At 33.9% G+C, this 16,722-nt stretch overlaps 1 protein-coding gene across 1 annotated transcript in view; it reads right to left on the reverse strand.

The window, feature by feature from the left end:
* LOC140442373 (fat-like cadherin-related tumor suppressor homolog) overlaps positions 1-16,722 on the reverse strand; it is a 965,522-nt gene that overhangs the window by 804,662 nt on the left and 144,138 nt on the right. Inside the window, exon 3 of the mRNA XM_072533469.1 lies at positions 3,860-4,067. Within this exon, the coding sequence (XP_072389570.1) occupies positions 3,860-4,067 (208 nt within the window). The remainder of the gene's footprint in view (positions 1-3,859; positions 4,068-16,722) is intronic.

A 16,722-nucleotide genomic window follows, 5' to 3' on the forward strand; every position in this document is an offset into this window, starting at 1 on the left:
GGGTTTCAAATTGCAAATGAATCTATTTTCCAAACAACTGCATATATCTATATGCAGTTATCTATACTGCGTATCTATCGCTGCAAATATTTTTATATTCTTTTAATACGTTAACTTCGACTCCTCTTTATTTGTACAATCACGATTATACGTCTAGACATATTACCAATCCCCAATAATGTTTATTTCGAAGTAGGTATATGCAAATTGGTCCTTACTCGATATACAAAAAATAGCGTATTCACCGAAAGCTGCGAAGTAGAAAATTGAGCACGGCCCCGAATCAATCCCGTCTTACTCTAACAATTCTCAAAGTACACTTACCCATTGCCTCAAACAGCTTTATTACCTAAAACCATTAAAACTTTTGAACACGTAAATTTTATTAGCAACAAGTTTTCTTGGTTCATTGTAAAGGTGTGGCATCGAGCGATTTCGGAACAGTTCTAGACAATAGTTCTTTGAAAGCAATTAAAAACAAAATTTAAATTAATTATATTAATTTATTTCACTCTAATTAAGATTTAAATAAACTGTCTGGGAAAGTATTTAGTATTTATTTACATATTTTTCATTCAATATTTTTATTACTGTGTTATAATATGATTTTGTTTAATTATATATTCTAACTACTTATTTACTTTAAAAGATTACAGTATATTATTTTTCTTCTATACAAAGAAATCTCATTGTTAAACTGGACAACACATGTAATCTGTTTTTAAGTTTAAAGAAATTGACTTGTCTTTGTTATTTGGAAACTATCTCGCAAATCACAGAAAACGTTAAACAATATCAAATTTCTGTGACCATTTAGGTACAATAGAGTTGATTTATGGGATGCACTTGCCCCACGAACGTACATACCACCTAAGAACAGTGGCCAGAGAGTTTCTGACTATTTTATACCAAGAAAAAGTCACTTTAACTCGAGATAGCGTACAGAAAACATCTCCAGTTTATTGCTGACGTCCCATTTTCGTACCTCGGCGCCGACGTCGTGACCCGCAGATACTACTCTGCTCCGCTTGCTACAATTAATATCTCATATTTCAAAGCTAAGTATTTTTTTTGTACAGATAACAGCAATAAGTTAAGCCAAGGTATATTTCGTGACATTTAAATTAATTGCTAATTTATTCACAATCAAAATATAGAATTTATCTTCGTTATTATTATATTCATTTAAACAGCGACCTCTAAGTTTTACACAAAACATTAACAGTAAATATAAAGTTAAAAACATAGAGATTTAAAAACTTGTAATTTTTCTTTCTGAAGTTTCGATTGTCGAAACAGATTGTTCGAAGAACAAGTTTTCATCTGACAGAACGGTAATGCCCTCCTAAGAGACATCAACAATACATACAAATCGCAATATTGACTAACAACGGGAAGGAAAAGTTAAGACTCTCTTACAGTATACTTCTATAAATACTTCTACAAACAATCGACTACGATACAATAAGTTTGAGATCAGCCAAAGATTTAACGGGATTTTGTGTACTCCAGGAATTCTCTGTATTCCCTGTTGTAGTGGTTTTAGTGTATATTGGGACAACATCCGTTGCAGAACATACCATATCACAAGGAACCAAATTATGCCCAGATGCGCCGAAAATTGCAATACGGTTTGGGACGAATTGACAACGTCAGGTAATCAGCGACGGCTACACATAGTGCCGATACTCGAGGATGATCAACAGTGGGTGATGATCTTCTTTCCCACACGTTTTGGCAACAAACCACCAGGCTGATTTTGAGAAAACAGAAATTTTAGCCACTGAAAATAATTGTTTTAAAAGAACTCTCCTTGAGATGTGTCACAATTATGAACGGGCATAATGATATTGACGATCTCAGTGAAATTTATTATTCTCTTTACATAATAAATAACTTTTATACCTGCTGTTTTCAGAATTTGATAGTGCTTTTTCTGTTCCAATTTTTCATAATGGTTAGGGTCTTATAACAATTAATGGGATCATCTTATCCTTATTTGCCAGGTTGGCTTTCTCATATCACAACTGTTATGACAGCATTTGTTTTTGATTGTCAACCATAATTTATTTTGTCTTACATCAAATTTCTGTAAACTTTTTACATGTGATATGAGGTTCATCATCTTATATCAGACAGTAAGGAATATCTTTTTGTTGTTTGGTAGTGTTAACTATCTCAAATTGATGAATTATTGCACATTTGATCTGGGTGTGTCATATTCTTCAACAGTAAACAACTTTAGTGATTTTACAAAATCAATGGATTGATTACATATAACTTTTATAAAACATCTCACAATAATAACTCCTAACCATATTCTTTATGAAAACCTGGACGGACTACGTGCAACCATTTTTCTATACTTATTCTCAAATTGATCTCGGTATTTTAATTACTTTAAATTCAACTTGGTACTAATAGCTATTTTCAACATATATTAAATAATTACAACCATAACCATATGGAGATATCTGTCATCTCTCCCCACCTGTTGAATTTGTTGGTTCCTTTTCTGCGTATATACGTTCATATATACGTACACACAAATAACTTTATCCAGCAATACATTTTTCTCATCCCTTCCCAAAACTAAAGTTTTCGTTGTCCAAAACTAAACTTTGGCAGCTGTAAATATATAGACAAAACCCACAAGGAAATCAAATTTCCTTTAGTCGGCTTTATACCATAAATCACAAAAATTTTAATTAAAAAATCCTTTATAAAGGTATATTTATTTAAAAACAAGCCTTTCGAGCTACATCACAGAACGTTTCCGGACTAACAAATCCATCATCAGTGTTGCTACCAGGTATACACAAGTGAAGCCACTAAATATGTGGGTAAAAATCCTTTCTTCTTCTTCAGTGCCTTATCCGGTCCGGATGTTGGCGATCATCAAGGCTATCATGGTTTTGTTGACTGCTCTGCGAAACAGCTCCGCTGAGGTCATCCCAAACCATTGTCGGAGATTTTTCAACCACGAGATACGACGGCGTCCCGGTCCTCTTCTGCCAAATACTTTACCCTGCATAACAAGTTGAAGAATTCGATATTTTTCTTCATTCCGCATCACGTGGCCGAGGTACTCAAATCCTTTAACTGATATTAAATTTGTTATTTATTACATCGTTGTAGATACATTAAGATGTCATCAAATACATGCAAATCATTTCTATTCATACCAATTTGTGGGTTTTTACTTTGTCTGCTTAATCAATTTTATTCATATTAATAAACACAAACATGTAATATTGGCATAATTACTGTAATTTTGATCTTTATCTTTATAAGACAGCACCCTAATATGGGCTTTTTATAATTTCAGCATTTAATTTACTTTGTACCGTTTGACCTGAAGATGCTTTGCAAACTGTAGAAAGCGAAACCGGTCGTTGTGGCAGTAAAATTAAATTGATTCTGAGTAAGTCTTATTTTATTTCTTTTTACCTAATACATTTTCCATTTAAAGAACAACAATTTTTTCCTTGAAGATATATTATTTGGATATTCTTTTGTATTAACATGAAAATGGAAAATGTAACAAAACCTTATTTATAAAGGATCAGCTGTATTAGGATGTTTAAGATATGTATTTTGAAACGTAGAGAAATAAGAGCGAAAATAAAGCTTACATAGAGGACTTATATTAGACATATATGACATATGACATAAAAAGAAGAAGAATAAATATATCTACTAGAACACGTAACAATTGTGAGTATACAAAATATCGATAAAAAAGAATAATGACGGTATTCCAAGAACGCCGTATAAAGTAACAGTAACATATCAAATAAATAACTATAAAATCTCTAAAGTCAAAAAGAAAGCTCTACATTTTTAACGGAATTCTTACCTGTACTCGAGTTGATTGCAAAAAAACCCTCAGGGTTGCCGGTGCTGATCTTGTATGTTATTTTTTGGTTCGGGTCCTTATCCCTATCCGTAGCTCTTATTTGGAGGACCGTAGTGCCCTCAGGACTTTCTTCGGGAATGTTTGGATAGTAAACCGCCTCTTCGCTTAACGGAACGTTATCGTTTTCGTTCAAAACTTCGATATACACCTGAAAAAGAAATAAATCGATCATCCACTGGCTATAAAAAAGCATTCCGAGTTGTTTTATCAAGTCTAGAAAATTTTTTTTTATAGAAGAATATTATTTTTCCTGTCCTGTTTATGAAGCAGGTAAAATCTACCGACCTAGTCACTGGTATTTCTATTTATATTCTTATAAAAAATAAGCTAATCGATCAATGAACTATTAGATAAACAATAAATTGTAACGCAGTAAAAATCTTAAAAATTTAAAATAACATATGCTGGCAAAGTTGTTCTCATTCAGTGCTGTCATCCTACCGCAAAATACATCTTTTAATGACTTTCTTAGCAAGCTCTTATATTGCTCTTAAGATGATTGATATTCGCAGTTCAGCAAATTAACAAAGTTATCACTAGACTTTTATAGATAATACATTAGAAAAATTCGAAATAAAAACATCGATATATTTAACAATCTCATAGATAATACGGTAATAGTAGGCTAATTTGTGAGACAACACGATCAGAACCGAAACTATTTATATCGCATCTACTGTAGATGACCAGAAGTAATTATCTTTTATTTCAAACATGCTGTCGTCCCGAACAAACTTTGTGTTGTCGATGGATCGGTGTAAATAGAACATTGTAGAAGTGTAAACAAAATTTCGTATACCAACTAGAAACAAAAGCATTTAAAATTATTCTAATTTGACAAGACAATAATAAGAGTCATTATTACAGTTCATTAATTTAATTACAATGCTAATTACACAGTATATGATCCTGATAGAAAAGGCATTCAGTCATTAAATATCTGAAAAGCTTTTAGAACCATAATAATGAAATGATCTTCACTTTCTTCTTTTACTATCATATACTTGGCAGCGTGTACGCGATTCATTTACTGTCCTAATAAACTACTCTAGGGTTTCTCTTCCCAGCTAGTCGGAAAATTCACACAGCACTAGTTTCGTATGTTTCTAAGCCAGAGTATCATTTTCTTTCTTAATCTTAATCTGACCGATGAGTCTAAGTGTTGGGTGATCCATGAAAGAGGTGCTCCAAAGAAGAAAGCTTCGGTTGTTCCACCACACTCAACAGTTCTCAGCCCATTCCAGCTCGTAGCCTCCTTATTGGTACCTTGGTCTAACTACGGTATCTTCTCAAAATCCACACTTTGCGTACTTTAATTCTATTTTTTAGTGATCACGTCTCTGCATACAATAATATAGACAAAACGACACATTTAACCACACAAAGTCTAATAATTAAAGGCAACCCCGGCCGAATACGATATTTCTCGAATTTAGCAAAAGCTGCCTTAGCCATATCTACTCTGACTTTAATTGCCTCACCACAATCCCAGTTGTGTGAAAGATTGGAGCCAAATAATTAAAATTTTTAACTCTTTCAATTTTCAATTTGTTGGTGGTCTATGAAAAGGTGTGCTTGCTCGTGTAGATGTCGGCTCCTAATTATAAGTTTAGTCTTGTTAATGTTAATCTTTGAGCCATATCCCTTCCCTGTGCGATTGATGATTGTAACCAGAGCATGAAGATCTTCTATCTTATCAGCAAAAATAGCTGTGCCGTCTGCCTAACGAAAATGGTTAACCCCATTTACTTCCTAGCTAAATAATTCCGGAAACTAATTGTCGAAACCAAGTTATTATCAGATGTCGCTATTGCATCCATATCGAAGCCATTTTCGTGTTGCTTCTACTACGACAGGAAATATTGTTTTCACGTTCAGAGCGTTTGTAAATATCCGCTCCGAAGATTCCTTTTAGGATGAAGTACGTATAAGCGGATATACAGACGCACTATACGTGAAATCAAATCTTAACTGTCTTTCTTTTTTTGTCCTTGCTAAATATTTTCTAAAGCAATTTCAAATAGTCGTTCATTGTATATATTAGAAAGTATTGGTGACTGTATACAGCATTGTCTAACAATCTTCAAAATGTTTGTACTTGTTTCGTGGATAATAATTTATTGAGTCTAAGACATAATGTCAAGGATTATGAATTTATAACTAAAACGAAACATACTGAGCCCTTACTCGAAAATAACGACTTCGTTTGGATCAAGCCAACGTTAGCTGATAACTTTGGCTTGACCCAGAAGCTATGGTATATAGATAACCTCTGGAAATTTTCCCTTTATACGTTAAATTTTTATTATTAAAAAACTGAATTTAATTTCGATTTTTATAAAATTCCTAAAATACAATTTACTCGTGAAATAAAAACTGATAACAGAATTACGTTTCTCGACTTATCGACGTTCGTACTTTTTAATCCAACTACACCTGATAAAGCTAAAAAAAATTAGTAAAATATTGATTGAAAGGTATAGTTTCTTCTCTTCTTGCTGTGCCTATCCGTTACGAATGTTGGCGATCATCATGGTAATCTTTATTTTATCTGCAGCAGCCCGGAAAAGTTGCACATATGTTGTATTAAACCAGATTCTGAGGTTTTTAACCAAGATGTTCTTCTTCTTCCTGGACTTCGTTTTCCAAATATTTTTCCTTGCAGGATTGCTTAAAGGGGAGCATATCTGGATTTATTTCGCATAATATGTCCGAAGAATTGTAACTTTCGAGATTTGATGATGGTCAGTACCTCTGGGTTCTTATTCATTCTTCTGAGGACCTCCTCATTTGTGACTCGGTCAGTTCAAGGGATCTTAAGTATTCTCCGATATAGCCAGATCTTAAATGCTTCCAGTTTTCTGCTTCAAGGTCTACGATTCAACACCATAAAAAAGGACAGAGAAGACGTAGCATCGCAGCATTCTTACTTTTGTATTAAGAGAGAGGTTGTGACTCTTGAAGAAGGCCCCCATCTGATTAAAGGTGGATCTAGCTTTTTCGATGCGTGGTCTAATCTCCTGGTTGTTGGTCCATTCTTCATTTATTACGGTGCCGAGGTAGTTGTAATGCGTCACTCTTTCTACAGGGGATTGGTTGACGTAGAGTCGACCTTCTGTTATCATTTTCTTGCTAATTATCATAATCTTTGTCTTCTTAACGTTTATATTGAGTAAATATTGTTGACTATAATACTGATTTTGTTCATAAGAATTTGTAGGTCTTCTAAGTTGTCCGCAAATACTATGGTGTCATCTGAATATCTGATGTTGTTGTTTAGCCGGTAAACATTTAGTAGAATACCTTTTTCAGAGTACAGATTGAATTTTCACATAGTCAGTGTGTTCACCTTCAAAAATGAGATTTGCTGTCTGATTCCAGTAAAGATTTCGAATTATTTTCAGATCTTGGTTGTTAATTCCTGCTTCTTTTAGTATTTGCATCATCTTGGCGTGCTATACTAGATCAAAAGCTTTCTCGTAATCAACCAGACATGCGTATACGTCGCAGTTGATATTTCTGCATCTCTGGAAAAAGACTTGTACTGAGAACAAAGCCTCTCTAGTACCAACAGCATTTGTGAACCCGAACTGGTTGGGGGAAATTTGACTTTCACACAGCTTGTAGATTCTCTTATGAATTATCTTTAGGAACAATTTTAGTAGATGACTCATGAGGCTTATAGTACGGTAATCTTCGCATTTTTTGGCTCCTGGTTTTTTTGAAAGTGCAATAAACTCAGATTTCAGCCATTCTGTTGGTATTTCTCCAGAGTTGTATATGTTGTTGAATATCTTTGCGATTATTGCTATTGATTCGTTGTCCATTGGTTTGAGTATATTGTATATTATAAGGGCCTTCCGCTTTGCCATCCTTCAACTGTGTTATTGCGGAATAAACTTCATGCTGTAATATTCTTGGTCCATCATTTACCTCTTCTTCTAGCTCAAAGGTCATCTCTTTGGTCTTCAAATAATTTTTCTAGATATTCTTTCCACGTTCTTATTTTACTGTTTGTCCGAGATGATGTTTCCGTCAGAATCAGTTATATTTCCATTCTGCATTCGTCTTAGTCCCCCTGTGAGTTCTTTAACTCTCCTATGTACATTTTGACTATCGTACTTTGATTGAAGAGTCTCACTTTCTTCGCATCTTTGGCTTTTCTGATTTTCGTTCTCATTAATCTATTTATGGTTTTATATTTGTCTGTGTCATTTTTGGCTTCTCTTCTCTCGTCCATTAGTTTCAGGATCTCATCCGTCATCCATGATTTTTTCTTCATTAATCTATCTATCTTTAAGTGTTTATCCGTTACATTTTGCACTATTTCTGTAATATGTTTGATCGTTTGTTCTTCGTTCGATTCGTCTTTAATTAGTTAAGGTACAGTTTCCTTTTCTTAATTGAAAAACATTAAACTCAAAACTAGTTTTGTGTGATTGTGTGTACGTGTAATTATTCATTTTTTATCTATTGTATAAGAAGAACTTGCAACATCGTACGTCTATTTTAAAACCAGCCCTCCTCGAATTCGCCGTTTTTTGTTATTTATACGACCAAATCACAGCTTTCCTTTAAAAATAATTATAGACTCACTCCGTTTGTTAGAACGAAAAGGAAAAAAGAAATTTGACCCAATCTCTTGCACAAACACGAGATAGAAATCTGACATCTTAATAGTGCCCTGTTGGATCGCAGTTTACTGCTCTTGTCTCGAGGACGTTAATTGCCCTACGACCAATAGAAGAAGACGTGGACGATTATACCGAGTCGTAAATATTGTGTACGTGTGTATATTTTTAGGGAAGTTGTTTTTTGTGTTTATAAATAGCGCTTTAGAATGAACATATTGCAAGGAAATAGCTGTGTTTTAAAAATTCAGCGTTGAAGGGGTGAAAGTTAACTAATTTTACAACTCAGTCACGAAAAAGGAATATGAAATTAAAAGGAAATGTCTGGTATATATCTACGTAATCAACTAGATAGAGCTTTTCCGAATGATTTATCTTATATTTTGCACATCTTAACAAATATGTAGTGATGATGATCGTTAATGTTCTTCCATGGTGCTTTCTTTTGACGTTGTTCTCAATCTTCCTCTATTATGGGTTTCCGTACTGAACTCGCGAACGCGAAATTTGTCTTAAGTTTGACCACAGTGTCAATGCATTTGGTTGAGGATCACTCTCTACTTTTCCTTTCCACCTGTTTTATTTGAAGTATTCTTCTTCAAGTGCCCTCTCCGCTACGGAGTTTGGCAATCATCATTGCTATTCGTATAATTGAAGCTGTTGCTCTAAATAGTTGGTTAGATGTGCACTGGAACCAGTCTCTTAAATTGCGCAGCCAAGATATACATCGTCTCCCCACGCTTCGTTTGCCCTGAATCTTTCCTTGGATAATTAACTGGAGCAATCGGTACTTTTTCCCTCTCATCACATGACCAAGATATTCTAACTTTCTTCTCTTCTGAAGTGTCTCTGTCCGGGTCGGCTCGCAGATTCAATACACCAGCGAGTCAGGAAGCCTAGAGCGTTAGCCACAAGACTAATTTAATTCCGCCAGTCGCTCGCCTTAAATAGCCGCTCCGGATCCCACATCGTCGTGTCGTCGTGGAAATGGGTGCGCGATTATCGACACTCCCACGGTTCGAACCGTTGGACGTCCAGCACATCGTTACAGTAGCGACAAACTTTATTTGTCTGTTAGAAACTGTAATTTCCGAGTTCTGTCATGTCAGTTTTATTTCAATGCAGAAGTGGGAATATATATTTTTTATATGAAAACCTTCCCGGAAGAACGTTGTAACCGACAAATCTTGATAAAGTGATGTTTCAGTAGAAAAACGATCTTTATGCGTTAATCAAACTAGTGATGCCATCTATTAGCAATAATTTTAATTCAATACCCTCCTTACAGAACTACAAAACACAATGCCAGAGTAAAAACGTTACCTTTGCATTAAACATGGCAGTGTGTGGAAAGTTATCGTCTAAAACACGTGTCTTAAATCATCTACATAAAGGCAAAAAACGAAAACTAAATTTTGAAAACTGGATGAAAGGAAACCGTAATTGCTTAAAAAACAGTGGGCAACCTTACAATAACTATAAAAATGTTCCTGTTTCAAAAAAATTGCCTTCTAATGTGGTAAGTGGAAAAACGTGACATGTGTTAACAACCTGTTTACAATAGGTTTACAATCTTCTTAGACTAGAAGCCCGGCCTCCAATGTACAGCGAACCTTTGACTATTTCTAATAGGAAAACGCAGACTTGCTGAAAATGACTTAATGTTTAGAAGAACAGTATAAATCATTTTATTGTAAATTACCTGCACAAGCAACTCTGATTATGTTTCTCTATTGTGTAAGTTTTAGTGAGAACATTCTTTTTTACTTTCTAAGTTTTCGTATTTTCAATTAACTGGAATTTTGGGACATTTTAATAATGCTCGTATTTTCCTAGATTAAAACGTTGCAAGGATTATCGTTTATAAGTACAATTTATCAGCGGACAAACGTTGCATGTACGTTAACACTACACATGCAAAGTTTTTTTTACACAAAATTACTTTTTGGTTCTTTGTATTACGTGTATTATGTGTGTTACCTTACTACTAATATGCATAAGCAACACTTAAATTCACAAAATTTGGTGAATAATATTATCAATACAGTTTTTTGACATCTAACAAATTTCATTTTGTAGTTTGTAATTGCGTTTGCGTTTTTCGGGGTATATCTTTCATCTATATAAAGGGGAATGTCTGTTCCAAGACTCATTTATATCGTTAAATCTCCATTGGAGTAAGTTGATTTCTTTATATTTAATATTTCCCCAATATTCAATGTCGTATATTTTTTTAATTATTTTTATACATGTTTCCAATCTAGGTTGCTTTTCAAACTTAATTCGGGTGTATGTAGCTAGAATCTTTTATTTAATTTAACTAATTCAAATTATATTAGTTATATTCAGTTAGTCCTTGTCATATGTTAAGTATTCTCTTCAAATTGTAATTATTTGTGATTTCGGTAAAATATGGCAAGGAAATGTTTAAAATTAATGCTGTTGCTAACAAAAGGTTTCTTATTTTAGTTTTTTGAGCTTTATATTAATTTTTCCCCTTATTTAGGTGAGGTTTCCCGAAGCACGTGGAACACAACATGGTCTGAATAACTACTTCATCTACGTTCAACTGCAATCTATTCAACTACATGAAGCCATAAGCAATATTGTCATAAGTATTATTTTCATATTTTGTACAGATTTAGGCAGGATTTGCTTTTTTTATTAATATTAAAATTTAAATTCATTTCTGTATAATAAATATGAATATTTAATATCATCTTTTATTTATCCCTGCCATTTCTTTTTGTTCAGATTTGCATTTAAGATAAAACGTGTCTGTACTTGAGAGACTAGAGCTAGCCAAAGTCCAAAACAATTGTCTCTCAATGTTAGTTGGAGAGATATTGTTACCATTTTAAAAATATGAATATGTAGATAGAAAGGCGCAATGGACAGTTAACCTCCCTAAAAACTAATGTTTATGTCCTGTTGTAGTGATGTGTCATTCATGACCAATTCGGATCGAAGATCCGGATCTTTAAACTTACCCGGAAGATCCGGTGCTCAAAATTGTTATGACTTGTGTTTTTTAACATTCGGATTGATTGTAATTCGAAACCAGCCTCTTGTCACCTTTCTTAGTTGAATAATAATTTGAAAATACCTAAAAAAATTATTGCTGTTACTCTTTACTTTGATTACACTTTTGTACATAATTAACGATACGTTAAAGACGTTAACGGTGGTTGGTAAACATCCAGTATATATTATTTGTTCATAGACATATAATTAATTATGTAAATCTAATATACCAGTTTGATCAGTAAAAATCTTAATGACTCGAGACTCCAATTACTGAACCGGTTTCTCAACGTTATCCGGAACAGCGGGTCTTCAAAAAGATCCGTATTTCCCATGACTACCTATCTATTTGTAGTATTCAAAGCTTTCTTGTCTTCTTTTTCTTCTTGCTGCTGTATTGATAGCCTCATGCCTGTTTTACTTCGGTTTTTAGCCTCTACTGACGTTGTCTGACCACCTTTTCCTCGTTCGTCCTATTGCCCTTCGTCCGATTGGCCGTCTGTCTCTTGCTATTCTTACTGTTCTGTTTTTTGACATTCTTTTTTATATGTTGATATAATCCTATTTTTCTCCCTTTTATACACAGGTTTATTTCTTCGTTTCCAGTTTCCATATCTCACTCTTAGTTATCACTTTTTACTCCATCTCTTAGCGTTGGGTTTGTTATTTTTTGCTTTTATGTAGTCTCCTTCTGTTTCTGCTGTGGACGTGATTTCATTGTCACAGACAAAATGAAAATATTTGATCTGTTACTATTCTTTCTGAAGCAAGCTTGGTATTCCCATGGCATCTAAATAGCGTACCTATTCAGTCTGTAGCGTAGAATATTTGCTAGCATTTTGTCACAATTGTTTAATAGAACTATTCGTCTGTATTTTTTGCAACAAAATTGAATCCCATTTTTGTGTTTTGGACACATCAGTCCTTCGAAATTTCTTCTTGTTTCCAGATTTCATATTTAAGCAGGTATGTTTTCTTTTCTGTCGTTTTACCGCCTTTTTGTTATTTTTGAGATTTTGTATAACCTTAGAACCTTTATCTTTTCTATATCATCAACAATAAACCAATTGGCTACAGATCGACCGGTTTAGACAGACAACTTCCAAAACAAAGTCTGGACAAAGATAAGAAAACAACGAATAGCAACAAAAATTTAAGACATACGAACAGATATTTAGACCAAAACTGTGTATAAGAAAGGAAAACGTTCATTTTCCAATTACTTAAAGATGGTTTTATTTGCTAAAGAAGCTTAGAATCTTCTGAATACGGTGAGAGTGCCTGGCAAAGGAGAGAAGGAAAATTAGACAATTGTAATATATCTATCAAAATTTAGGAGACCTTCGTCGATGATCGCACCAAGTGAGATATATAAATGTAGAATATTACCTGGAAAATATCATATTTCAGGCCTTGAGAATACCAGGAACTTTATAAATACTATGATTGCAAGACTGATAACAGAGAAGGATATTGATAAAAAGGGAGTGGAAGCAAGCAAATGAATGAAGTAGTAGTACAGCAGATTAGTACATAGAACATAAACGGGAGCGTGGAATAGGTGGGGTGAAATTATGCACAGGTATTCCAAATATACCCCCTAATTTATGCATATTGAGATTTTTAGTAGATAGAAACATAATAAACTAAATATTATTATGTGGACCGATGACTCCTGGTCGAGTTTAGGTCGCTCAATATTCTGTGAGCTCTTTTAATCAATTTAACGCGGTGGATTAGTCCACATATATCCTTTAGGCTATTTCTCAAAGATTATTATGTTTTTTGCTTTGTCTATTACCTTTTCCAAGTTTCTCCGATCCTGAATATTTTTTCTCCAGTTTGCAACTTTCATCTTTGATTTATCCTCTAGTCGTTGGTCTTTCCATCTTGGACATAGACTACTTACCACCTCTTAATTACAACCAAGAAATAGAATCAGTAACTGAATATGTAAATATGGTATCACATAAAATTTTTCTATTTCGTCGATTTCTTTCTAAAATATTTTTCTGTAATTTATGTATTATACTCAAACTCCTGTATAACAAAGCACCAGGTCCAGTTATGATAACAGTAGAAATGATCAAAGACACAGAGGAGACCCAAATAAAATGGCTTCAGTTGGTCTGTAATAAAATATAGCATTCAATGCATAAATGCGACAATTATAAAACCATCTCCCTTATGTCACATGTCAGCAAAATAATACTACCTACACATAATCAATGAAAGACTGAAAACTTTACTACAAAGAGAAATATCCCAAGAGAAAACTGGATTTACCAAAGGTAGAGGTACTCGAGAACACCTTTTGCACATAATAGAAAATTTAGCAAATAATAGAAAAATCTAGGGAACTCAATTGTGTTATAGATTATCTCAAAGCGTTCGACAGGGTCAAATGGCAACATTTATGGCAACAGAACAAGGTGTCAGACAGGGATGTATACTGCCTCCACAATTATTGAATATATATGGAGAGCATATTAAGAGAAAAAAGCTCGAAGGAAGGGAAAAATCTCAATAGACAGAAGAAAAATAAACAATCTACGTTTTGCGGATGACACAATAGTTGATAAATTATTTATGATTAAATTAATAGTTGCAAAGAAGAGTTATTTGATCTCATACGACTAGTTGAAAGCGAAAGTTAAAAATTTAGTCAAATATTTGCCGTTAAACATATCAAAGACAAAGATTATAACAGTGGATAGGCTACATAACAGTCATCCACATATAACAATGACTGAGACCAGTTTGAGGTTTTGAGCTCATTTATATCTGAGATAATTGATCACAAACACAAGATCCCTATAGGAAGAAATAAAACAGATATGATATAGCAAAAGTTGATGTAGGAAAGATGGCCAGAGTACGGAGGGACTCTCGAATTTCACGAATTCTAAAAATTAGGTTGATCAACTGCTTAATATTCCCTATACTGATAAGAGTATGTGAATCTTGGACAATACGACAAGCAGAAAGAAAAAAGATACACGCCGCTGAAATGTTCTGTTGGAGAAGAATGTTCTAATTCCGCGAACAGACCACAGGAAAAAGAATTCAATTTTAAATGAACTAAGGATTCGCAAACGGCTCTCCAGCAAAGTCCATCTCCAAAAATTCAAATACTTTGGATATGTTATGAGACCAGACATAAAAATCATGGAGACTTATTATCTAAGAAAAGATAAGAGGCCGACGATCTTTAGGAAGATCCATAACAAGATGGATCGACCAACTTACAGGAATAGGCAAAAGTTATATGCATGAGTTAACCCTTTCGAGACTCCAGATATGTGTAACACTATGTTTGCATACAAGCCTAAAGTGATATTTTGCCGTTAAATATTATTTAAAAATGTACCAGTCAGTTGTCCATTGCATCGTTTGAGTCACGTTCACGTGTAGCCGCGTAAAATATTTTAGTTAACCTAGAATTTGCGAGTTTTAGATGTGTTGGTTGCTACAGTCAGCATAAATACATTGTTTTTTGATACAAATTATAGTTAAATTGTATTATATCATTTTACAGACTGTTTGTTTTTGTGTCTTTTTATAGTAAGTATATTTAGATTGTTATTTATTTATAGTAAAATAAACATTTGACTGTTTTTAAAATCTATGGTACTAATAAGTACCAATAGTCTTATAGTACGGTATGTAAGTGTACCATTAGTCTTATTCATGTCATTTTTAGATATGGATAAGAAAAGGCCACTTACACAGAAAGAACTTCAATATTATGCAGAATTATCATTTTCCGAGTCTGGAAGTAGTGATGACATGTATAAGCCTTCTGATGATGAATCGGAATCAGACGAGGACTGCAAAGATAATTTTCACGAAACTTCTGATGAAGAATCAGAATCAGAGTTAGAAGTTCGTGATACACAGGAAACTTTACAAGAAACTGCCACACCTAGTAGTTCTTTTGTGTTGTGGTCAACACCAAATGAAGGTTTTGCTCCGAAAAAACAAATTTCAAGTCAACGTAGTTGTACATTGGATGCTGGCATACAATCTAACTTGACGCCATACCAATATTTCAAAAAGTTGTTTCCACGTTCTTTGTATATGTATATTGCTCAATGCACTAATGAAAGGATTGAAATATGTAAGCAGTCAAGAAGAAACGCTCGTTTGAAAGAAACTGACTTAGGAGAAATTCAAATAGTTCTTGGTTGTATGCTAGTTATGTGCTACAACCGTGTACCAGAAATCAGTAATTATTGGTCAACTCATCCTTCACTGGGAAACGTTTCAATTCAAAATGCAATATCCCGTGACAGATTCAAAGTTATATCGTCAAAAATGTATTTTGCATCACCAAAGAAACCAACAGAAGCCTCAAAAACGTATTACATTGATGACGTTGTACAATGCTTGAAGGGTACCTTTCAAAAATATCGGCAAGACAGCAGTTTTCAAAGTATCGACGAGTCCATGACGAAATTCAAAGGTCGATCGTCACTCAAACAGTATATGCCGCTAAAACCAGTAAAAAGGGGAATCAAAATGTGGCTTAGGTCAGACTCGTTTACTGGATATACCTACGACTTCAACATCTACACAGGTCGCGAAACTGAATATGTAGAAGGAACTCTTGGGGAACGTGTAGTGAACAAACTTGTTTCCACAGCAAAAGAAAGAGATATAACCTTTTGCTTTGATCGTTTTTTTACTTCGGTTTGTCTGTTGGAAAATATAGAGTACGCAGCAATAGGGACCTGTAACCAAAATAGAAAAAACTTGCCAAAAATAAAAGATAAATTGCAAAGAGGTGAATGCGTATTTCAGTGCAGTGAAAACGGACTAATGTTTGTGAAATGGCAGGACACCAAGGAAGTCTTGATGCTGAGTAATTGCCATAATGACAGTGTTTCATCTATCAATAAAACCATGAGAGATGGTTCGAAAGTAAATGTGTCCTGTCCAGAAATGATAGCGTGCTACAGGAAAATTATGGGTGGGGTTGATCTAGCAGACCAAATGGTAGGATTGTACGATTTAGATCGTAAATCAAACAAATGGTGGAAAAAAGTATTCCATCGCTTACTTATGATGTCAGTTGTAAACTCATGGATTATTTATAATGAAAAAAATAAGAAAAAAATTCCTCTGATTCAATTTTTGGTACCTCTG

Source organism: Diabrotica undecimpunctata, chromosome 1, assembly GCF_040954645.1.
Source record: "Diabrotica undecimpunctata isolate CICGRU chromosome 1, icDiaUnde3, whole genome shotgun sequence".
NCBI classification, from domain to species: Eukaryota; Metazoa; Arthropoda; class Insecta; order Coleoptera; family Chrysomelidae; genus Diabrotica; species Diabrotica undecimpunctata.